This window comes from Corapipo altera, unplaced genomic scaffold, assembly GCF_003945725.1.
Source record: "Corapipo altera isolate COAL_440 unplaced genomic scaffold, ASM394572v1 63, whole genome shotgun sequence".
In the NCBI taxonomy this organism is placed as follows: Eukaryota; Metazoa; Chordata; class Aves; order Passeriformes; family Pipridae; genus Corapipo; species Corapipo altera.
In genome coordinates this window covers 3,122,739-3,148,022 of record NW_020884928.1, presented here as the reverse complement: position 1 = coordinate 3,148,022, position 25,284 = coordinate 3,122,739, and the positions used below count along the sequence as shown (strand labels likewise).

Here is a 25,284-nt window from a genome sequence, read left to right as displayed (position 1 = left end):
AGATTTCCAATGGACCAGTTTAGTGATTTCCACTAAATGCTATCAGTTTCCTCAGATTACCTGTGTGATTATTATGAGAAACCATACACCAGGTTTAAACTTTAGTCTAACTGAGCACAGAGCCACATAAATCACCACAACATATAACCTAATCTATAATAATTACATATCTACACATCCTTACTCTTTGACAAATATAAATTAAATCTCAAGGAAAAGAAAGTCAAGGATATAAAACTACTTTGCATCTATGTGAACAGTAGCTAATGTCATGAAAATGTCACACTTAAAACCCAGTTTGACTTTCTGCCATTCCAAACACATTGGCCAGCAAACATACAGCAGGTTTCCTGATTGATTTATGGTTTGTACTGAGTTTGAGCTGTGGGATTGATCTGTATGAACACAGAATGATTCCATGCTCCATCTGAGACCAGGCTTTGTATGGACATGACACAATTCCTCAGTACATAGAACTGTTCAAGCAAGTATTGTGCCTTGAAATTTTTAGTATGATAAACTTCTCCTACTAACCTGACCAAAAGAAGTGGAAAAAAAAATATAGTTTTAAATAATAGGACAATCTTTAACTGTCCTGTAAGAGAGATTCCAGTATTGTCTTCAAATCCTTTTGATTCTTCCCACTTTCCCAACACGTATTTGTGCAGCTGCGAGACTTAACAATGAGAGATATTGAAAGTGATATTATCTCATTTTTTAGGAGAAATTAATACTGAATGATACAGTAATAGCTAAAACCACACTAACATTGTTATGTGCTGTAAAATTCTAAATCATCAAGATTGTTGTCTTTCATGATTGGTAGAATAGTGAATGGTTCTAGAGACATACACAGGTATTGTAACTTAGTCCTAACCTCACATGTAGAGTTATTCTAATCAAGGGTTTCAACTTATTAAGGCCTTAGAGCCTGGAATACTGTTACAAATAGTTCTTAATTTTATTATATGGGTTGAATCAGCTATTTCTTCTTAACACTTGTCCTTTTAGCCCTGCAATATGCATGCTTTTAGGGAGAGAGTACAAGATATTGCTGTTACGCAGTCCTTTAACCAAATATCAGGCTTGACTAAATTAGATCCTGACTTGGATTATTGTGTATCAGTATTCTTGACGCTCACCTGCTCTAAAAATGAAATAACTTTCAAGAGCATCAGACATCAGAGATATTTTAATCAATACACCAAGTTCTACAAAGTATGTGGTTCATGGTGGTATTTAGGTTTTTAGCTTATTTGTCCTACTGGGTTGACTGGGAGAATCAAGGTTATTTAGTTATACAGATCATTAGTACAGGTTTGTTTATAACTTTCTTGAGACTCAGGTTTTCTGTTCCATCATTGAACTGAATGTCATGGTTTGAGATCCCCAAAATCCAATTCCCTAGTCCAAGCCCCCTCCCACATCTCAACCTAGTGTAAGATGTGTTTTCCAGACAATCACACAAGACTCAGAATGGGGAAAGGGAATATATTACAATGACTGTACAAATAAATACTACAATACATTATATACAATCTTAATTATCTCTACCATGACATAAGTATTTACAATGGATCAAATCTCTTCTCCCCTCCAAATAAAAGTCCAGGAGGGAAGAAGGAAAGATCCTTTCCACTCTCAGAGCAACAGTTTCTCTAGGGCAGCAGTCATCCATCCTCTTCTCATGCAGCAGCTGATAACTGGTTTTCTGCCAGTACACACGAGGGGATATCCAAGCCCCTCGGCCACTCGTCTTCCAAGCAAGGGGTCTTCTGTGGGCTTCGTTTCCCGGGACAAAGGGGCACTATCACCACGTCATATCACAAAGCTCAGGGGTCTTCGCGACAGTCCTTATCTTCAGAGGATTCAAATTCCCCTTTGCAGAGCTCCTGTGCTCTGCCTCAGGCTGCCACCTTGGCAGCAGTGGCGAGGGGGGGGAAGCCAAGGTCACCCTCTCCACATTCCTCCTGGAGCTCTCTAGCTCCTTTCTACAAGTGCTGTAGCACTCCAAGGCTCTTTCAAGTAAGAGTCCATCTTCTTCCTCCTTTCCAGGAGGGGTCTCAAAGGAGCCTGGGGTCTTTTAGTTCAGTTCTTACCCCAACTCTGTCTCTCTGCTGCTGGCTCTCTATCTCAGCTCGAGTGCCTCTGAGTCACTTGGCTGCATGCTGTATACTGTTCCTCCAGTTATGCCTTGGCTCTTAGCCACAATCTCTGGACACTGCCGCCGCTTCTGCTGCTCATGGTGGACGAAAAAAACAACTTCTAGCCTCTCAGTCACAGAGCTCAGTTCAGTTTAACACTGTTTCTGAGTTTCTATGACCCCAGCCGGGGGTTGGGGGCCGTGGTCCCCCAGAGGGGCTCTTACCCCTTCTTCCTCGTGGCCTCAGAACATGGCTACCTTCTTCTACCACAACTACCAACAACTTTCTCTTCAGTTCTGGTTGTGATATGTTTATATTTTGCAGAAGCATTCATTGAGTAAAACTTCAAAACTTCAAGGGTTACCACCCCCTGGGGTTTTACCATTTTATAACTGCAGGGGGAAAACCGTTTCCCCCTACTACACTGGGACATTCAGTTGGCATCATGAATCTATGGGTCACTGGAAAATTAGTTTAAAGACTTAAGAGAAACGTGTTGTTGAAAGTGATGAGGAGAGGATAATGATTAAAATATTCAGGCTCTTAAAGCAATAGTTATCATCTGGAATGGTTAGAGTATGCCTATTTTCTTTACTCCAGTTCTTTTTCATTATTTTTGACCTGGTTTAGATTGTATAAGGATTTTGAATACTTGAGTGAGAAGAGCAATTACCTCTGTATTCTTCAGTTTCATGTGCTTGACATAAATTCATCAGTTCTTGGATAATTGTGACTTCATTCTGTGTCTTACTGTTTTCACTATTTAATTATGTTATTTATTTTTATTCATGGATTTGCTAAATATGCTTGCAATAATTTTCAGTGACTGTCTGAAACATTTTATCAAAATTGCTTGTACCAGATAACAGCCTTCAATCCCCAGTTGCTAAGCCTTTTATTTTTATCTCTAAAATCTTCATTCCATCTATCAACTATAAGGAGGTCACCTTTTAGAGATGAAAGGATAGCTCAAGAACCTTTTCAGTCTTTTCTTCAATTTTTAGATTAATTTGGGGTTAAGTCTTTACTCATTAACTTCTATACATCAGGCTGAGATTGTCTGTAGGTTTTCATATTCGTGATTGTATTAACAGTTCTTTTGATTTTCTTTTCTTAGCAGCTTTTTATCTGAAGCTGAACTAACATTGGCAAAAGTATTCGGTAACATCTGGTCATCACCAATAGGATGTGGATTTTAACCATATCTAAGTATTACCCAGGCAGGAGCTGCACTGCTGGGCTGTGTTCCTCTAGCTCCCCGCTTTCCTGTTGCTTAATGCTGATTCAGTTACATCTCTTGGCTTTTGTCATCAACAGGTATATACAGTTGAAGAACATGGAATGGATATTCTTATGTGGTCTTCTAGTAGAAATGAAGAAAACAAATGGATGTATGCAAGTGTAGTCCTCTCCAGTAACAGCCCTTTCAGAGTTGCCTTTGAAGCTGAAGTGGGGTGGAGTGAACCCACAGAATTTGCTCTAGATGATATTTCTTTCACCCCAGAATGCATTGATGGAGGTATGCTATTACACAAATATATCAAATACATGTTTTTCTTTTCAGAGGGAAAGGAAAATTGTGGCATTTCATATTTCAATGTGTATCACAGTTACAAAAACTGAAATATTTTCCTTTTGAAATTATTACAATAGTTGTACTTTTTACTTAATTAAAAAAAAAAAACAGTAGAAAAGAAATGGGTGCAGCATAATCATGCAAAGAACTATGTGTTTTTCAAAGGAAAGAAAAATGTGAAACGGAAAGATCAAATTTATCATGTATGACCCTCATGGCAATTTTTTTCATTTTTTCCCTAAAGGAAAGCCATTAAACCTATCAGAGGGGCTCCCTTTTATTTGTTGTCTGAGCACAGTGTCTGAATAAAGTTATTTTCTCAGGGTTTGTGGACGACAGTTTTGTATTATACTTCCATTTAGGGCCTCTTAGTGCTATTATGAACCATAGTTGAGAAGGATCTACTATCATTCAAATACATTGGTTTTCTCTCATATGCAAAAGTTAGTGAAGGTTTTATTTTGGGATGGATGAATATCAAAGTGGTTCACAATTTTTTTAAAATATGTTAGTTCTTTTATCTTCATTTTCTTCATAAAATATCTCAGCAGTGTCGTGTATTTGCCTCACTGCCAGGCTCTTGAGAGTTTACAATCTCATTTCTGCCAGACAATTTAAGTGACTTGATCTGTGTAGAAAGAAATTCTAATGTTTGATAATGTCCTGTTTATTCTGTGTGGAAGGCAGTGCTTTATTCTGCAAACAAAATATAGCACAATACAGTACCAGAAAAAGAGCAGTGTATTTGCAAATACAGATTCTAATAGAAATACTAACCATTCCTTATTTTGAAAAGTCAAAGGAGGAAGAAAACCAAAGAAACAGAAAACTTCTTGTGCAGAACTTCATTCACAAAGAACAAATAGGAATTATTATGGTCAAATAACTGTCAGTATTGAGATTATAAAAATCTTGGATACTTTTCTTCCTATTAAACAACTCTTGTTTGAACAGGATAGCCTGTGTATGAACTAGCTGTTGTACTGTTCAAGACAATTTTCTTTATTACTTTTATTGTGGTAAGCACCTCCTTGAAGAATTAACCACATGCTGATTAAAGCTTAAAGTGAAAGAATATGTTCACACAGGTGGCATTTGCTCAGTCTTAAGCTCAACAAAAGGTTTGTTTATTTTGTCAGAATAGGCTCAGGCAAATAATATTTTGGAATGTTATTCAGTGAGCTGCAGACTATGTACATAAACAGGCATTTGTTCTACCCTTATTATGTAAATCACCTTTGTTAACCATGTCTTAAGAATTACATAAGCAGTTTCATGCATAATATAGCATAATAGGGAAATGTTCAAATTATATATTTTAAGTACCTGTAATTAACTGGAAGACCTAGTTCTGTATTTCAACAATTTATACAACTCAGTTTTCTAATTTTGTGGAACTTACACTTTGGTAATTTATTATGAACAAGCCTGAATTCAGAGAAAGGAAAAAGGTGTTCCATGGAAAGTGTATATTAAGGAATTCTGAAATAATCATAACTACACAAATAAGGTAATTTTAATGAAGCAATATTTTCTAATCACCTTATTTTCCTCTAGAGATTTTCCAGTTGTAGAATACTTCGAAGTATCTCACTTGTATCACACTCTCTCTGTCTTACAAATACAATATATCGTAAGTTTGGGCTTAAGAAGATTTGTTAGAGTTATACTGTTGAATAAGTCAAAAATTCATGCCCTATCTACATGGAGGTTTTGACTTGATACATAATCTCCTCTTCAGGCAAAAAACTATATCTAGATGCTGTTACTTAAGATTGGGTTTGTACTGCCCCTGGAAAAGTTCTATGCTAATAATCCTTGTTAGCCAGGTAGGCCAAATCTGTGCTTGTGAAGAGGCAAGAGAACTGCACAAAACCCACGTAATAAAAAAAACCACAGAAGTTTAGGAAGAAGAACTTATTTCTGACTTTTTAATACTGTTCCTGACAAAGAGCAGCTACTTAGGAGGAGGTGCTATTTTTCACTAATAGTTGTTGCTGAATAACTGCTTCAAAATTTAGATGGTTGTGGTGTTTTAGAGCTGGCTCCCTGCCAAGTCTCCAAACCCCCACTGCAAGAGCTCCCCCCTGCCAAAACTAAGGGAAAAGAAAAAAACCAAGAGAACCGAAATAAGAGAGAGCTAAAGCAATATATATATATATACACATATTACATTTATATACAATTACAAAAGCTATATACACATAAGAGAAAAAACCCAATACCTGAAAACAGAAAAGGGAAAGGGAAAAGGGACTAAACAAAAAAACAAAACCAGAAACAGGTATACACACTCAATAAAGAACTAGCCAAAGAAAATCTTAATGCTTTCCTTGAGATAGCATAATCACCCAAACGCTGCTGCCACGCTACCGGACCCCAGATCGGCAGAAACAATGGTAAAATTTGAAGATATTACCCTCAAGTGGTATAAAAGCACTGTCCTGTAGATATTTCAGCAGGAATATTTTTCTGTAACAGAACCTGTGGGAAAGTTTACCTAATCCATTGTCCGTCCTGCTTTGGTTTTTGCTCATTATGTTTGTTTATTCAAAGACCTAGCTCAAAGAAAAGTGTATTACCTGCGGTACAGGTTTTGTGTAACATCCGTTCTTTCAGAAGGTAGCTTTGCTACTGCAGATATTTCTTGTCTCTCTCTGTATTACTATTTCTCAGCTTTTCTTTAATTACTTTGGGCTTCCTGAGGCAACATGTTCTAAATAGAAGCAATTGCAATTTAGCTGGTTGGGAGCTCCAAGTAATAAACCATTACCAGCAGCTCTAATTCAGCTGTGGGTTTTATGTTTTTAAGTAGTCAGCCCTCATTAGCCATGAAAGTTTCTAGATATCCAAGAATACTTCTGAACATTTAAATAAACTGTGGTCAGGCTAGGGCTAAGTCAAGCTAGGCCTACTGCAGAAGTAGCTTCTAGCTGATGTAGATGCAGAGGAAGCTGCAGCGCCAGCCCTCAGTGGCAAGGGATCTAGCTAAGTTCAGAGTTATCTTCTAAATGAGATGTTCTCTTATCACTTTTCAAGGGCCATGACTTTCTGCTGATAAAATTGTGTGATCTTATTGTACAGGAAGTAGTGTATCCTAGGAACCAAGAAATTGAGTTGTTACTCAGTTCTAGTAATTTTCATTAAACTTTTAAGTAATTGCTTAATTAAAAAAAAAAAAAAAAAAAAAAAAAAAAAAACAAACACCTTTGATTTTTATTTAATGTCGCAATTTCTGAAAATGAAAGTTAAAAAAGTCAATTTCTGATTTCAGATGGATCAAAAATTCCAAAGTATTGGATCAGATTTTGTATTCATTAATAGCTTTCTTGAAGTATTTCTAGTTCAGCTGAAACAGGAGGCATCACAGAAATTCTAAAAATTACGGATATACCTAATTTAAATCCTAACACTAGTACAAAAATGCCTAATATCCAAACTTTATTCTGCTTATGAAAATCAGAATACTATGTTTTGTCATTCACTCATTACTGGAAAAATAAACAGGATGGACAAATTCTGTGTAATTTAAATAGTAACATACTACCTAAATAGCACTTCTATGTATTGGAACAGTATTCTCAAGAAACAAATAAATAGTAAATATATTTTGTGATATCTTCCAGAGATCACCCAAGCAAAATATTTGTGCTTGTGTAGGTCTGCTACTGAAAGGTAAATCTCAGTACAAAGTCAGCACTGAACACTGCTCCAGCTCTTTCATGCAGTGAAGTCACCCACTAGGCCCTATTTAGCAGCAGCTCTTTGTGAACTCAAATTGTACTGCTTTAAGTAATTGCCTTAATGTTTTGGATTATTCGAAAAAATAGTGCTGACACTTTTAAATGAATATTTGGGATGAATCTTTAGTATAAACAGGAGTGCAAATATCATGCAGTGCCTGAGGCTCTAGAGTGAGAAAGCCATATTTGTTTTTACACCATCAGTCATGCTTATCACCAGCTCAGTATTAGTATTGCTTAGTGAAGTAATTAATATGAATGAAATAAATCTGGATGTGCCTCTGTGTCTATTCTTTAACTCCATCTTTCCTAATTAGTATCTCTTTTTTTTAATTTCTGTCTTTAGTCTGTTTGCCTTCATAGTTTACTTCCTGCAGCTGCTTAATGCTATCTGAAGTATTTTCCTTTTCTTCTGTTTCTTTCTGTTTTCTTCTGATGAACTACTTTTCATCATCTTTCTTTATTTTATTTTCAAACTACTTCTATTTCTGTACTTTTATAATTTCCTTTCTTTACAAAACATTTTTTTTTTAAATGTCTTTTTAGCCTGTAAACTTAACACATGAGAAAGGACTGTCCCTGTTACAAATTTTCCCCCACACCCTACTGCAGCTTTCTTCTCATCTGGAAGATTTGGCTGCAGTAGAAAAAATCATTATATAAGGATACACTGGAGATAAAAAGGCAACTCAAATAATGCAAAACACTCAGCACAGACAGGACATGTTCTCTCTAACACTGTCATCTGATCCTGATGGAAGCATGAATACAAAAACTGCTATTTTCCAGACTGCTGTGGGTTGAGTTTTTTTCTGATATTGTTATAGTTCTTGACTTCATCACATAGGTTATCAACAAAAGAGCCAGATTTTCCTTTTAGGTGCAGAAATGCAGTAAAGTATTTGGTGGGTTTTGACAGTTTCCACTTAGGTGAAAAGTTGGTTTGACATGCCATAACTCTTCTAAGTCTCCCCATTGCTCTGTAGCACAAACTAAACCTTCTGTAAAGGTTTCAAATAATTCTTATTATTATAAGCAAGCTTTCACTCATTGTGAAGAAACAAATAGAAGAAACAAATCAGAATCTGCGAATTACAAGGCTGGTTTTGGCTTTACATTGAAGTCCAAGTCACCTATAAAGGTCTTTTGAAAAAATTTGTGCTAAGGCTTCCCAGTACCATAAAACCTAATACCCTCCAGAGACTGAATCTTCAGTTTCTTTGAGCCATCATAAGACACTCATGAGACATGGCTACATCAGTCCCTATAGATCACCTTTTCTAACTTTCTAGAAGGGGTGATATTGCAAAGAACTGTGTGACAAAGGGAATAATATTTTGATCAAAATTTAGGATAAACACACTGAGAACTTCTGGGCAGCCATAGTAAGCAAGGAAAAAGTACATCTAGAAATATAACCTGTCTCCAACCTGCCTGGGAAAGAGTATAAGAAAAAGGGAACTATATTTAGTTTTTCTCCAGTGCATTCCCCGTTGCCAGCCATTTGTAATTCAACCTTCCTGAACCATACATAGTCTCATAATAATGATCCTCCGTTGTTTTTTTTTTCCCTTTGAACTTGTCTGTTCTCCTTTTAACACCAGGGAAATTTTTAATATTCAGAAATTTAATTATATGCTGCTGCTTGTATGAATCTAGGCTTATATTCATGAATATAAAAGCCATTCAGTGCTTTCTCATTCAGGTCTTGAAATGTATGAAACTTTTATTTAAACCTTGGTGGGTAGGATTTCTTTAAGACTTCTCCATAACACAGTTTCAGATCTCACAGTAGATGCATACCTGACAGACCAATCCTGAAGTTCCTTCAGAGTTAAATAATTTGTATTGACCTCCAACCAAGAGCAGAATATATGGTATATCATACCAAAAAGTTATGATAAGTGCAAGTTCAGGCACCAAGGTGAGAAGGAAGGTGTCCCCAAAGGCCAAAGTTATAAGGCCATAGTCTTTGTTCAAGGTGGAAGGATTTGAACTTTATCACTGTCATTTATTTCAAACTGCTTATGAGTTTTTATAACTCAAACACAGCAGAATGAAGATAGATTCCAATATTTCTTCATTTAATAACAGTATAAAGGCATAGTGACTATAAAGACTATTTCCATACAGCTAGATAGCAGAAAGAAAGAAAGAAAGAAAGAGTGAAAAAATAAAAATCTATGTGGCTGGTTAAGGTTTTAAAAATCAATATTAGTCTGAACCACTATAATTTTAGATCATATGTGGTGTCTTGAAGGTATCTAATTTTCAAAAAAAGGGAGTAACTCCCCTTTTGATTTCAGATAAGAAACCACAGAGCAAAGGTACATATGCTTGGAAATACTGTCATAACATCTTGGCTAGTTATTATTTCTTTGTTTCTCATAGAATATATTCATAGAATCAGAGAATATAATGAGTTGGAAGGGACCCACAAAAATCATCAGTCCAACTCTTAGCCCTGCACAGGACCATCCCCAAGAATCGCACCATGTGCCTGAAAGCACAGTCCAAACTCTTCTTGAACTCTGTCAGGCTTGGTGCTTTGACCACTTCCCTGGGGAGCCTGTTCCAGTGCTCAACCACATATTGAGGACTTTTTCCCCATATTTTATCTCTGCTTCATGAAACACACTCTTTGAATCCTGATTGTTTATAAACCTTCCCTGTTCTTCCTGCCACAGTCTTCCATTTTCTTTGCAACAGGATCTGTGTGTTTATACATAATGACAATCTTTAACCACATTATTGAATACTCTTTACTCACAGCTCTCTTTTGCTTTTTCCAATACAGAGATGAGAGATAATTGAATGTTTTGTTTTCTCTGTGCACACTATTCAGATACCACAGTCACAGAATATTCTGAGCTGGAAGGGACCTACAAAGATCATCAAGTCCAACTCTTAAGTGAACGGCCCATACGGGGATCAAAGACATGACCTTGGTGTCCTTGGCATCAACTGAGCTAATCTCAGGGTCACTCCTCTAAATGTGAAATTATTTACCTTTATGAAATGTTTCTAAACAGCATATAGCTAAAGTGTCCAAATATTTCAAAAGTATTTGATAACTATCTGCATAACTACTTCTTATTGCATAATGCTATCTACCTGCCAACTAAAAAGAAAATGAAATAAAATAACCTCTGTAGTTTTGAGTGTTAGTTTGGAAATGTCCAAACCATTTTTGTTTTCAGGGTTATCAAAATTAAGAATTCTGAATTGAACAAGAAGCGAAATATGAATTGACCAAAATGTTTCTGCTATACAGACCCTAAACTGGCAGACCAACAATAAGCATTATGGGCAAACTAATCAAATAATGAAATAGCCTAAAGCCATCCATTTTTAGATGATTTTATATGCTCTCCAGTAGTTTGAGTAGATCCCTTTTTACTACTAGAAAAGCATAAATGAAACTTGTATCTAATTAAGAGACAACCCAAAAAGTAGAGTAGGTGTTTGTGTGAAGTTTGTGCAAAAAAAATAGCCCAGTGGCACAGAGAGAATGTTGCTGAGGGGTGTCCCTGTGTGTGTCTGTATCCCTGTGTGTGCGTGTGTGTGCGTGAGGCAACATTGAGAAAATTCTGCAGCAGAACAGGACTCATCTGAGAAAACCTTAGAGTCAATGATCCTGTGAAATTCCCAGAGCCTGGGTGTAGGAAATACTGGAAGAGTTAACTGCCCGAGTTGCTGATACTGTAGTGTTAGATCATGGGGAAAAACTCTGTAGAGGAGACGTAACTTCTGATTTCTTCAAGTTGCAGAGCCAAGGGAGTCACTGATAGCTTGTCTGCTCATGCTTGCAGTGAAGCAGAAATCTTTATCAGGTTATTTTTTTCTCAGGGATATAAAAAGAATAAACTTTCTTTCCTCAAGGGCAAGAAATGAATCAGGGGGAGCTGTTGAGGGAGGCTACCTATAAAAACAAAGGAGGGTAAGAGGAAAGATTAGTACTAACAGAGGACTGGAGATACCAGGGAAATTTGTAAACAGTTTCTTTACTTAATTAGTTTTTCCCTGAAACCAATCAGTATATGCTTTATATACTCTTTGCTTGGCAGAGATAGGGTATTTCTGCATTTTTAGAGTAAAAATTATGATTTAGGACATAGTACCTTAGAGAGCTTCTTCAACCTGTTCTAGTATCTTCCAGTGCACAGACCTATCTGGCACCAAAACAAAAATTTTTGTGGATTTTTTAGAAAAGGAACTGAGAACAATTTTAGGATAAGATAATCACACTGTATAAACTAGCATAATTATTGGCAAGTCCTGAATGTATTGTGTAAATTTAAATCAATAAATATATTATCTTTGTCCAAATTCTTCAGTTTCTCTTGAAATTCTTATAACTTGTACAGTATACTGAAATCTTCTAAATCAAGCTAGGTGTCTTTTGGGAAATTAAAAATCTTTGGATTTATTAATAGTGTATTAAAATAGTTTCATTAATATTGAACCTCCAAACCCCATTTGTTTACACCAAAAAAACCCTCAAATCACAGAGATGACATTTTGCCTTGTTAAGTTCGTTCATAAAAATCAGCATATTTCCTTGGAGGGATGGAGAGAAATAATTTTTGGAATGAAATGATTTCATGATACTGTCTTACAGAAAAGAAAATTCTCAGGTTCTTCATTATGTAAAACTTACCCTTCTCCTCAATAAGTGTAAATCACAAGCCAGATTTATCTCAGAAATTATATCAATCTTTTCTTCAGGGCTCTTCTCAACTGGTAACGATAAATTTGTACCTTTATGCAGAAGCTGAGAAATAAAAGATAGTGTTATGTTCTCACCCCACTTATGAAAATGTGTTGATTCCAAGAAACTGTTCTTTCCTCCATTGAAACCTGTCCTATAGTTCAGCCCACTTCATTTTCTTTGAAAACTAAAGCTTCAGAGCCTCTCCAATTCATCATTGCTCCTAATAAATAAACAAGCAAATAAATCCATCACAATAGCAGGCATAGCTAGCAATTCCTGTACTTTTCTTAGCAGAAATATGGTAAATATTGCCATATTACTGTCACAGGTAGTCACTGTGTTCCAGCCACAAGCACTAGTTCTCTGAGTGAAAACTAAATAATAGCTTGATTTTACTGGCAGTAAACCTGCCTGTTTTCCAATATGTTTGTATGTTAGTAACACGTAATCATTTAAAATAAATTCTGCACAAGACATATAAAACTCTAAAGTCACTGGGCCAAGTTCTGCTTTTGTTAATTCCAGCTTTGTAACAGGGTCTCTGGGACCCTTTTCAGCACCCTGCCATGTACCTCTGTCTTGTCATGAAGGGGAGAGACTTAAAGACTCAATTGGTCAGATTCAATTTCCCCCTTTTTTTGTCTTTTTTACAAGCTTGGAAATTAACATTTTATTTCCTAGTAGAAGCTTTATTGAAACTGATAAAATTTCATGGACAGATTGTTAAAGTATCTGAGGAACTTTAGTCTGATTAATTTTTTTAACAAGGTTGTTTCCTTGCAGCCACCTTGAAAGGGCTGATTTCATGACCTGATCCAGTGTTTATTGAAGCAAAAGTGAGGACTGACACCTATTTCAACTTAATGAATGCACTGGATTGGGCCTGTAATTAATTTATACTCTTGTCTAAACTATTGGAGGAGGTTATTTTTGGCCTCTTTTAGCTACAGTTAATAGGTCCACCATTTTTATTAGTTAACTAGGCAAATTACTTATGCAAATATACAGGTTGTTAGTTTTCAAGTGTCTGATGCAAGGCCCATTAAAATCAATATAAGTTGTCCCGTTTACTCAAACGGGCTTTAGAGTGAGCTCTGACACAACTGAGCAAATGCTGCCTAATAGCATATGTGGTAACTTTATTCCATGCTTCCTGGTGTTGACTCTAGTGCCAATGTCCACTAGTCTTCACTAAATTCCCTGTTACAGGTGATATATAAATATAAACGGAGACCTACTCTGCACCAAAGATCTCGGTATTTGAAGAAGACAGGCAGAAAAGAGGAATATAGCCTGGAGGTGTTGCTTCATTCAAATTAACATGTTTGTGTGTTTCTTGCTGTGCTAATGACTGTGTAATATAAATGCTTATGTTATATTAACCTTTGGGTAATAGCAGTACTGTGGTTTCCTCTGACTGAATCCCTGTGATTCATGAATGAAATATTTGCAGTGCTGACCTGTGGAGTTTGCTCTATAGTCAGGAAAGAGGATCATTACACTCTATGGATGACAAAGCCATAATACAACAAAAAAGCATGTGTGTACAGATAATGTTCATCAAACAACAGTAAGCCTTCTACAAATCCCTATCCCACAAACATGTAATTATGTCCTTGACAATGAGCACTCATTGACTTAATACTTTTCATATTGTAAAGGCTCCTTTCTTCTAAATCATCAGCTCACAAGCTCTATTTACTGTAAACATGTTTTGATGGTTAGCACACTGCAGTAAAAATGTATGTAAAGGAACTTGTTTGATCTGATGTGTGGTGGTTTGGGCTAGACCTTCCTTGGTGACCAGTTTGTAACCAAGGAAGGGCTCAGATTTACCCAGTATTCCCTACGATTTTTACGTAAGCCAGATTATAAAAAGAAAGGAGGAGAGGCCTTCACTCGCTTTCCTTCCGGCGGCTTGGAGGTGCAGGTTCCCTGCTGTTGAGTCTGCCGTGTTGGGGAGCGAGGCCTGGTAAGGCCCTGTCGATCCTGGGAGGCGGAGGTTGCCGGCAATCATCAAGGAGCGACTCTCGGTTGTCCCAAGGAGAGTGGTGGGATATTTTCTTTGCTAACTCTTTAGTTACTAGATCTCGGGCTACTGATTGGGATATATATATATATATATATATATATATATTTTATTTTGGTTTTGTTCCCTTTCCCTTCCCCCTTCCCCTTCCCTTGTGAAATTGTATATATTTTAAATTGTATATATTTATATTGTAACATAAGTGTAAATATATTTATATATATGGCTCTAGCTGTCTCTCTCGTTTCGGGTTTTCTTAGTTGGTTGTTTTTCTCCCCTCTTCTCCCTGAGGTTTGGGGGGGAGGGGGGGGCGGAACTTCTGGTGGTAAGGTTTGGAGACTTGGCAGGGAGCCAGCTTCAGACCATATCATGATGACAGTGAAATACAGATATATACAGCTCTAGTTATTACAGTTCATGAGCAGTACATGACAAATTTTGTTTGCTTTACACACTTTTCTGATTTTTATGTTTTTCTATCTACCTCAGCTATCTAACTTATCTTAAAAGTGTGAAAGTACCTGTGCAGTAGCACTTCCTGTCCTTAGATAATAACTCAGCCAGCACAGCTGTTGTGAATAAGTTTCACAAAGGAATAGGACCAAATCAAAAAACAGGTTATAGGAGCTAATTAAAATGTCTTTTTTGTGATATACAAGTAGATTTTATATGCACATTTTAAAACCCTTTCTTTAATTTTGGTTATTTGCCATATGCAAGGTAAAAATAAATGCAAGATAAAACACAGAGTGCAAAATAAAATAAATAAGGACGTGTACTCATATTGCTACTTAAAAAGTCATGATTCCTTTAGCTGTAATGGAACATCAGTAATTTACTGCTGTTTTTCATGTGGATCTAAATTCAGACTGTGTTTTGCAGTGCAGAGGTTATTCTTGCTGAAATTGTTTAGTTTTCTTTTCATCTGTGTGCAAATACTGAACATATTCTTGAAGATATTTAGCCCTGCTTTTTAGTGGTCATGCAGCCTGAACACAGAAAGCTTTTGTCCTGTCTTCCTTGGAACTTACCATTTTCAGTAGATTTATCTCCAAATCCTTAAACAGTTTCAAAGAGATACTGCTTTTTAAAAAAAGAACCTGTACAATATCTCTTCCACTTCTGAACATGGTCTGAAAATGAGAGCCATGCGGCACTCAGATGAGTGCTGTGTTGGGAACATCTTTTCTGCATTTGGGAAAAGGTGAGGGAAACATTTTCTTGGCATGCCAGTATCAGGTAATTGTTGAATCTAACAGTGTTAAGTGACAGAAATTACCTGTGGGCCACAAGGAAATAGCCCAATTTGCATCAAAAAACCATACTTCAGATTTTGCTATTTAAATAACTTTCATATATATCTTCAAGAGGGGAATATAAGATTCATGGATATGCATAAGTTTAAAGTTAGTTTCCATGGCTGAGTTGGGTGTGTACCACTGTGTGACTCGGCACATGGAGGGAATTATGATGAGTCTCTCATTAGTGCCAGCTCATTTTTCACTGTAAACCACATTGCAATGTTAACCCGCTGGTTAAATTCTTCCCAGTGGCAAGAAAACAGAATGAATGTTACCACTCTTAGAAAGAAACATGTCAGTGGGAGATACTATGATGATGAGCTTAAAATAAATAATTACATAGATGATAGTTTTGAAAACAAGTAATTAGTTTTGCATTAATGTTGCTTGAGATTTCTTTTCAGTTGGAATTATTTAATGATTTTCTACATTTGCATATTCCTAATTGGTTTGTTTCAAATGTTAACTATATACAAAATAATATTTTTATAAATTTTCGAAATTTTTACCAGGCAGATTTAATTTATAATTAAGAAAAGCATTTATAACTTTATTTAAAGAAAATAGATTGAATTTGGGAGTGGAGTTTTGGTAGACCATGGCAATCCTGATGTTTTACAGAATGCCATCCAGAGTACAATTTTTCTATTGTGTCTGAAACCAAACAAATGTGAACTAATACATAATGTGAGCTAAAAAGCAAGAGGAGATTCTTATGTTCTTTGAGGTATATCCTCATCTCATGATTTTGCTGATTGCAGGGTATGATTTTGGATTTTTAATAATGACTTGAAAACATAAAACAGACCTCAACAAGACCCCTGGTTAACCTTGCCCCTAATTTAACCTCTACCATAAATTGGACACATCTTTGCCGCCCTCAGTGAATACTGCACACTCTAAAATAACTGGTATGCAAGTCAGGAATAACAATAATAATAATAATAATAATCCACAATTCAATAAAGCATTTAAGCATTTGCCTGAATATTGAATTTAGTGAGGGATTATTTGCATGCATAAGCTCATTTATATGATTGGGATCATAAGTCTAAACTGATCAGTGCTACAAAAGCCTGAAAATAATTTAACACTCAAGACCAGATTCATAACAAGCAACACATTCAAGACTTATTGAGTTTAAGAGGGGATTTCAGGCTACAGAACAAAGTTGGATAGAAACATATTAGAAACATACATATCATGAACCAGATAGTTATAGAAAATTAAACTGGGTCAGAAGTGCTCACAAATGTCCTATAAATGCAATCTTTTCTGCAACATAAACAAGCAACCAGAGGACTGTCAAAAGTATTGGAACTGGGGTTGATTTCCACTGTCTCAGAACAAGCACAGAAAAACCAGTACAGGACTATGCAAGGACAAAAGCACGTGTCTAAGCAGAACTGACTGCAGCTTAAGTCATTTTTGCTGTCTAAATGTCCCCTAGGCACTGTGAGGAAAGGGTCAGGAGTAACAGAAAGAAAAAAATTTGCAAATGAATATAATCATATCCCTTAACACAGGCCTGCTAAGGGAAATGGGGAAGGTCACTCAAAGGGTCAGAAACAGGTTGTAGGTGAAACAGGAAAGAACACTTTATTAAGATGGCTTCCCCCTTATATAGGAGAAGCTGGGGAACTTTCTGGAATATTACAAATAGGAGGAGGGGTTTGCCAAGGAAAGGATACGATTGGATATGGACAAAAGGGGAGGAATCACAATTGCATAATTAACAAGAGGGGATGAGTAACAACCTTGTAAGGGAATCGACAAGGGATAATAGGGGGTAGGTTCTTTACAAACATTACAAAACACAACCTGACAACCCTGTTTTAACATTTAACTCTTAACTTAATTTGTAATGTCCCTTATTGGAAGGTAAAGTCCGTAATCTTAGACAAAGTCTTCTTCCTCTCTCGATTCTTTCAAAGCTGCAATCCATCTCCAGTACTGTTCTTTTTCTTTTTTGTTCATCATCCACATCCTTTTCTTTTTCTTTCTTAGAGCAAGTGCAAACTAAAAATACAAAATAATTCTTATGTGCAAATTCTATATGACAAACCAAATTCTAAGACCTTTATGGGCTACTATTATTAACTATCTGCTAAAACACAGTACCAAAGTAGGAAAAAATGTAAAATATAGAGCACATCTAATTTGTTCAAAATCAATCTACAATTTAAATGTCTATAATCAACTATCTAAAGGCAACTTTCAAAAACCTTTTGAAGTAGCATAAATGAAACTAATTTTTTTTAACTGACATATTTGTAAAGCACATGAAACCACAATACATAATCATACTTCTATGACCAGTAGATTAGAAGTCATAAAATCATGCCAAAATTCAGGTACTCCCTTACAGCGTCATGCCTTAATGTGACAGTAAAAATTTGACATCTGAGGTGGGAGAACAATGTTTGCACCATTTCAAAAAACAAGCTAAAACCCACCCATGAATTTTGTGCCTGATCTGCTCTGCTTCAGCCCAAGTCAACAGCAAACTCCTTATCTTTACAGAAGTGGTGACATTAATTTGTCTTTCCTTGTCTCTAGCAATCATATCATATTCTTTACTCACCTGGTGCAAACTGACTTTGGAAAGATTAAATGTATAGAGTTAAATTCTAGAGATTATTTTCTTTTCTCTGCACAAAAATTTTAAGAACATGTTTTTAATTTAGTTGTACGCTGGAAACTTACTTTCATCTAGTATCTTCTTTGATTTAATTCTCTATCACATCAAACTAAGCTATAGAACCAGTGATGATACACTATATCAGTAAAAATCTTTGTTGTTACTTCATGAAAATCTTTTTCTTACTCTGCTGAAGGTTCAGACCTTACCCTTAATGATGGCTTTCCATGATTGTGCTCCTTGTTGATCAAGACTTACATAGTCTTTGATTTTTCTTCACCCATTCAGAATACAAATAGAGGAAGATTGTAACATGAGGGTTATTTTAATGCTTTCCAGACACAGGGTGAAAGACAAGATTTGTTAGTACTTTAGTATTAACCTTTCTATGTGTACATGCCAAAAGAATAATAGGATCAAAATAAATGCTGAACATGGGCTTTAGAAACAAAATGCTGCAGCAACAGCAATGGAGTTAATATGAGACAAAATATTTTTAATACTGTGTTCGTCACTTATGAGCTGTGTTTTTATAGAACTTGGATTGGGCTTTTTAAAAAAGTTTAATAAGCAAAATCAGCTGCAGTCCTAGCAGCTCTTATGTATATCTCAAAGGCAGTATGAATGACTTCTGAAAGAGAAGAATCAATAAATACTCTTTTTTCTTCTGTAGGATCAGCTGATCCACACCCTCCAACTTGCAGCACTGACAAGTTCACATGTGCGTATGTGCAGCAGTGTTTGTCCCTCGCTGCAAGATGTAACGGGGTTGAAGATTGTATGGATGGAAGTGATGAAATGAATTGTCCCATGGAGAGGCCTACCACTGTGACTCCAGGCTCCTGCAAGGAAACAGAGTTCCTATGTCCCTCCACTGGCTGTATCCCATCCCTCCTGAAATGCGATGGTGTGCCTGACTGCCGCCTTAACGAAGACGAAATTGGCTGCCGTAAGTTACTTTCATTGCTATAGTTATGGCAATGCTAACTTGCCTAAACCAGTGATGTTTTAGGAAAGAAAAAGAGCAATATAAGGAAGTATAATGTAAAATTCACCATTCCCTCATCAAAAAAAATACTACGTATCACATATATTGCTGCAGAGACACTTTACTGAAGAGACACTTTACATTTCTGAATAGTTTCGCTTATGCGTTCTTATTCCCTGCCTATCAACTTCTGTAAATGCTTAAAAATTTCTGTTGTGTTTCTGTTAATAATTGCAAGCATTTCTACATTTTTTCCATAGATCAGTCAGCTGCATTTGCATTGGTTCTGTAATCTCTGATTCCGATATGACAGATAGACTTTAGCGGTTCTATAATTCAGTAACATTCAAGACAGTCCTGACCTTTCAAGGATTTTTAAATCAAGTCTGTTCATGCAGCAGCAGCAATCTCTACCCCAAGCAAGGAAAAAGGCTCACAAACAAAACACAAGGACAACAGGCTTTGAACTCTGCCCATTTCAAAATATTTCATTATTGGTATATGAACTGAGGCCTATGCATTCTAGGAATTTCAAAATAATTAGCTATATAAAAAAAATAAAGAAGATTTTTGAATACAAAACTTTTCTTCCTAAACTTTTCATGTTGTAAAAGTTTTTCTAATATTATGTTTGATACTTTTCAGAACAAAAAAAAAGGTAAATATCAGTTTGCAGAGGACTAGAAATTTGAGTTCTTTAGATTTTGTATCAAAACTATTGAACATAAATGCAGGCCATTGCACATGCTATTTATTTTAGCAAATTAGTGTATCAGACTAGCATGGATTTGGCAGACTATTTGTGCATGTCTTTGGTTAGAAGTGAGCTCTGTGGTCTTGTTGGCAAAAGACATGATTTTGGAGGTATCTCTTATCTTAAATTCTACATAACCCGAAGGCATGTAAAAATTTTATATAGCCCTTTCTTGAAACAACCCTCTCATCATTAATCTGCCTTTGAGTTGTTTCCTCTTCAATCTGTCCTCTATTAGACCTCTGTGCTGCGTCCTACTACATGTACATCCCAGCTCCACACTAGAGCAGTTAATGTAGAATCTCAAAATCTGAAAGCTACAAGATTTCTATAATTATCAGTATCCCCCAAAGAATTGAAATGTTGGGGGGTTGGGGATTTTGAGGGGTTTATTTGTTTGTTTGAGGGGGGGTTGTTTCTTTGTTTTGTGGTTTGTTGGGTTTGTTTAATTTATTTTATTGCTTTGACTTCTAAATAATGCCCAGAGATTGAGTGGAAATTAAATCCTGGTCTAGTCCAAGAACATAAATTCTCCATGGATGTTGCACACCTTTGGGATTCTCAGTGGGGTGGAAACTTATTCAAGTCTGTAATCCAAAATTCAGTTCATAGTATAGAAACATGTGAGTATTGGCATTACAAGATAGAAATATAGAAGCAAAGATTTGTGTTTCTTCTATGAAGAAGATACTGGTTGCAGGCAAAGCAAAAAGAAAGTGGTTAGTGCTAGTTTGGAATGGAACCAGTGGAAAGCTGATTACTGTCACAGCTGGTGCTCAGATCAAACTGTGTATGCCATGAGAGCACAGCATTTAATCTCTAGCTTTTTACTTTAAACATGTGAAAAGCCATAGAAGTTTGTCAACAGAAAAAGATCAGAGAGAAAAAGTAAATATCTCAAAAAATTGATTTATTTTATTGAAATTTATACATAATCTAAAAAATTTATTGTTTTGCTAGTAACTCCAGGGTATGTGTACTGTAATAATAGCACAGATTGAGAGTGTTTTTTAATTTTTAGATTTTAGACTGAAAATTAATTTTTTTTCCTTAATGCAGATCCAATCTACTTGGTGATTTTAGAAAACTTCAATGTTTTGAATTACTGACACCTTCCATTTTGTGTCCCATAGTAATTTCATTCATTTAAGTTTAACAAGAGGTGGTCAAAAATGTTCTGGGTTCTGAATTCAGGAATTCACTAGGGAATATTTTCTTCTGGGATAAAGACTAGTTGTCAAAATGCATCTTGCAGAGATTAGGCATAAAGCTCAAAAGAAAGCCAGGACAAAGCAAAACAAACAAACAAAAAGCATTAGTCAGATCCATACTAAAACCACAGTTTGTACCACAGAAATACTTTTCTTCATGACTTAGAGATTTATGCAGACAGAATTTCCTGTGGACTTCACACAGCAGTTAGACTGTACAGTATTGTGCTAATACTGTTTTATATCAATTAATGTAGTGGATTTTATTATTAGTTGCATTTAACAAGAAAATCATGTAACTGTTTTTCCAGTTATAAATGTTCTACTGGGCCATCCCTTTTCTTGCTGTCAATTTTAGTAAAGGTTACATTATTTCACCTATTTGATCTAAAACAAACATATTAGCACCAATGGGATGTATATATTACTTTTTAACAGATCCTAACACCATCTGATTGAGTGCTAATACCAATGAATAAAAAGTGATTTCTGAGTTTTCTGTAGTGAACTAAAATCTTGTGATCCTGGTGGGTTTTAAATACCTAGGAAATATTAAAAATTATACACTTTCAAACAGACTTTCTACAGGTTTTATTTGGACCTGCAAAACTAAATATAGACAAAAATCTAATAATTTCACTTTCATGTCTTCATTGTTTTCAATGCCTCCATGTGCTCTTAACATTCTTTGCCTCAGCACTGATAACTTAATGTCATTGTCTTGAATTGCAAAGGTTTTAGCAGTTAGATCCATTTGTATGACTGTTCCCTCTGTAATGTGTTAAAATACTATGTGTTAAAAAATTAATTCCATCATTTTAAAACTGGTTGATGAATGAAAGTTGACTATGTTTTGTGATATCTTTTTATGGGTTTTCTTTGGGGTTTTGCAGCATACGGTCTCAACATTTTAAGTTAATATGCCCTCCTCTTCTTCACAAATATTATATGGGAAAATTCAGTTTCTCTACCGTCTGTGCTCTGTATTTGTTTACTTATTTAGCAACTCAATAGTAAAGTTACATGCCTTTGAAGATGAAAGCTTGTAGAGGTCACACAGATGCAAGTTTATAGCCTACAGTATGAATCAGGCTTCTTCTGCTAGTTTTTTAACAGTGAGAAAAAGAAATACAGCGGATAATAACCACAATGTTACTTTTTGTTTCAGCCATTAAAGATTGTTTCAATGGTTCTTTGTTGTGTGCGTCAATTAATCAATGCATAGCAGTCTCCCAACGTTGCGATGGAATTGCAGACTGCATTGATTTCAGCCTTGATGAGTCCAGCTGTTCAGGTACTTAGTTTTGCTTAAAAATATCATTTTAAATAAAGAAAGTATAGCTATTTTCTACTGAATCTTTAGGCAGTCCTCAAACTTGACCAAGTTTCCTCTTCTAAAACTCTATCAAATTATATCAGGTATGAGTCTTCCTGATGAAAGTATGACACAGATGAAAGAGGGAAAAAAAGATGAAAAATAATATGCTTAACATCTTCACAAGAGATGTTTCTTAAGGTATAAACACATCGTTAAAAAAAAAAACAAAAACCTTACAACAGATTGTAGTATACTATTAGGCAATCTCTTAATTTTAGCCAGTTGAGTAACCCACTTATTAACCCATATTTTTGAGTTAATAGGATTGTTTGGGTTTTGTTTATTTGGTTTTTTTCAAGTGTATTGTAAATCCATGTTGGAAGATAAACCAAATAGCATTTGTTTTAGCACAATGAACTTGCCACAATATTCAGGTTTGGTTTGCAATAGTTAAATGGTGGAGAAAGATAAGTACAGGACAATAATACATATTCAATCTGAATTTATTTTTATTAATAAAATCTAACAAAAACCTAGATAATTATGTAAATAATTAAATCTAGGTTCAAAGCATCCCATTCAGTGATACAAAGTTACTGCAGTTCTTTTCCAAGACAGTTACAAACACTGGGTTGGTTCTATGTTAACAGTACTCCCCTAGCTTTGCTGAAGATGCTTTAGAATTTAACTCTGTTTTTACAATTTTAAGAGTTATGTGATAAAGTTCACAATGTATGATATTATTGCAAAAATATAATTTGGGTCTTATTTTATATATTTTTATTATTTGAAAATAGAGTCAGTTGTAAAAGCTCCATTTCTGGAGTAAGATGAAGATCTGACTTGAGAAAAATTTGAAGCCTGCTCAAGTGAAGCATCAAGATTTCTATAAGAGCAAGAGCACGCTATTGCTTATAATGTACTCATGATTTCACACTTATATCACCGAGACCGGGTCTAAAAGAAGAAGTTTTGGAAGTGTTAAGCACCAAAACGACAGATGTGAATATTCTACCATTTTGAAAATTAGACAATGACAAACACAAAACAGAGGGAAATTATAATCTTTAATTTTATGTTTGCAGTTTGTCCTGAAGAATACTGCAAAAATGGAGGAAGATGTATCATCAAAGGTGACATTCCATTATGCCAGTAAGTTTCATTGGTGATTGACTTGTGTTTGAGGTTGGATAAAAATGCTGTTGAAAGAGAAGTTTTGTTCCCCAGAGACTGAAATGATATTCAATAGAAGTGTATTTCTTAAATTGTCTTTATGTCTACACTATTTTTATTTACATTTAGTGAGTTAAACCACATTTTGAGAAGAATATTATTTATCAGATAGAATTTTCTGTAACTTTCATATGTCATTACATGAGACAACCCGCTGGCCTGACACCTTGTTTTCTGTATCTCGTGTTTCACATCAACATTTAACAACACATGCTTCTATGCCTTATATGCAGCGGATGTTTTGTACCTCAGAGAATATTTTACAGCATGCCATACACTCATCTTTACCTTTTTGGCATGTGTTTGGAAAAAGAAAGTAATGTTTTTCCACTTATTCCAAAAAATAGCTTTAAACATATCTTTGCATTTTTTTCTGGAAGTGCTCTATGCTGAAAAAGAAATAATGTATGCAATTCTGATGTAGAAAGTACAAGTCATTAGAAGGTGTCTCAGGCTATCTGAAGGGATTCATTTACACAAACTATCACACTGTTTCCCATCGGGAAATTACAGGAGAGTTTTGAAGTGCAAAGAAAGAAATGGTATGCATTATCATGCTTTTGTCTTTCACATGCTTCAGTGGATCTTACCAAAGAGTTTGCCAAATTAATAAAGAACGCACTGTTTTATCAGAGTATCTATCTTAGTCAAGACTAGACATTAAGGTTTGTCTCCTAGTTGTTAGAAAATACACATTAATAAGCCTGCTTTGTCTTTCAAGACAAGTTTATCGTTTACTCGTTGAAGAAATGTAATAAATAACCTACTCAGAAAATATAGGCACTTTCATACAGGGTACTTTGATTTGGTTTTCAGAAAACACTGTTAATTACCTGTAGATTTCCCAAAGAATCTCCTCTATTGTAGAACAGAGAATGGTCTCTGCAAGAAGCTTGGAATTTCATTAAGGTGACTGTTTCAAAACTTCTTGGAACCCATAAAGAGAGAAAAGGGACAAAAACAATAGAGAAATATTGCAGATGAAATAGAATGAAAAGTCAGCAGAAAATAAAGGGATTTGGAACAGGGAGTTTACAATTCGTAGATTAAGTCATTGATCAAAAAGAAAATTGCTTGTAGGGACAAAGCACTGCAGGAGTAATTGAGATTTTAAGCATACAAGAGAATTATAAGATTTGAACTGATGTTCAGACTTGCAAGAGAAAGGAAACCAAACTAGTAAGTCTTCTTTACACACAGAAATAAAAGACAGTTGGAATAAAAATAGTAAATTAAACTAGTAAATAAGGTACTTTCCCTCAGCATTCAGTAAGAAACATGATATTTGATTCTGATGCAATGCATAGGCAATCAGAGAAAAGGCACAGAAATTAAAATGACCTAACTGCTGGGTTAACATAACTCCAAGAGCCGTATGTGCTTGTGCTGGGAAAATATGTCATCTCTATTCAAGAATACCTGAAAAGCAGTGCGTGTTGTAATAGTCAGAGGCTTCCTGAAAACTCTGCCAGCAAGGGAAGTGACTGGACAGTAGCAAATGGAGAAGAAAAAGGATAACCAGATCAACAGTCTGATATCAATACCATTCACGGTTTTATAATTACTCATACATATAATATCAACAGGAGAGCTAACCATTTCTGAGATAAACTTCAGCATGATTTTTTTGAA

General features: G+C 35.4%; 1 protein-coding gene across 1 annotated transcript in view; it reads left to right on the top strand.

Annotated features, from left to right (window-relative positions):
- Positions 1 to 25,284, top strand: part of MALRD1 (MAM and LDL receptor class A domain containing 1) — a 246,786-nt gene that overhangs the window by 174,213 nt on the left and 47,289 nt on the right. Inside the window, exons 32-35 of the mRNA XM_027658671.1 lie at positions 3,462 to 3,663; positions 18,822 to 19,097; positions 22,270 to 22,395; positions 23,505 to 23,571. Coding sequence (XP_027514472.1) covers positions 3,462 to 3,663; positions 18,822 to 19,097; positions 22,270 to 22,395; positions 23,505 to 23,571 — 671 coding nt within the window. The remainder of the gene's footprint in view (positions 1 to 3,461; positions 3,664 to 18,821; positions 19,098 to 22,269; positions 22,396 to 23,504; positions 23,572 to 25,284) is intronic.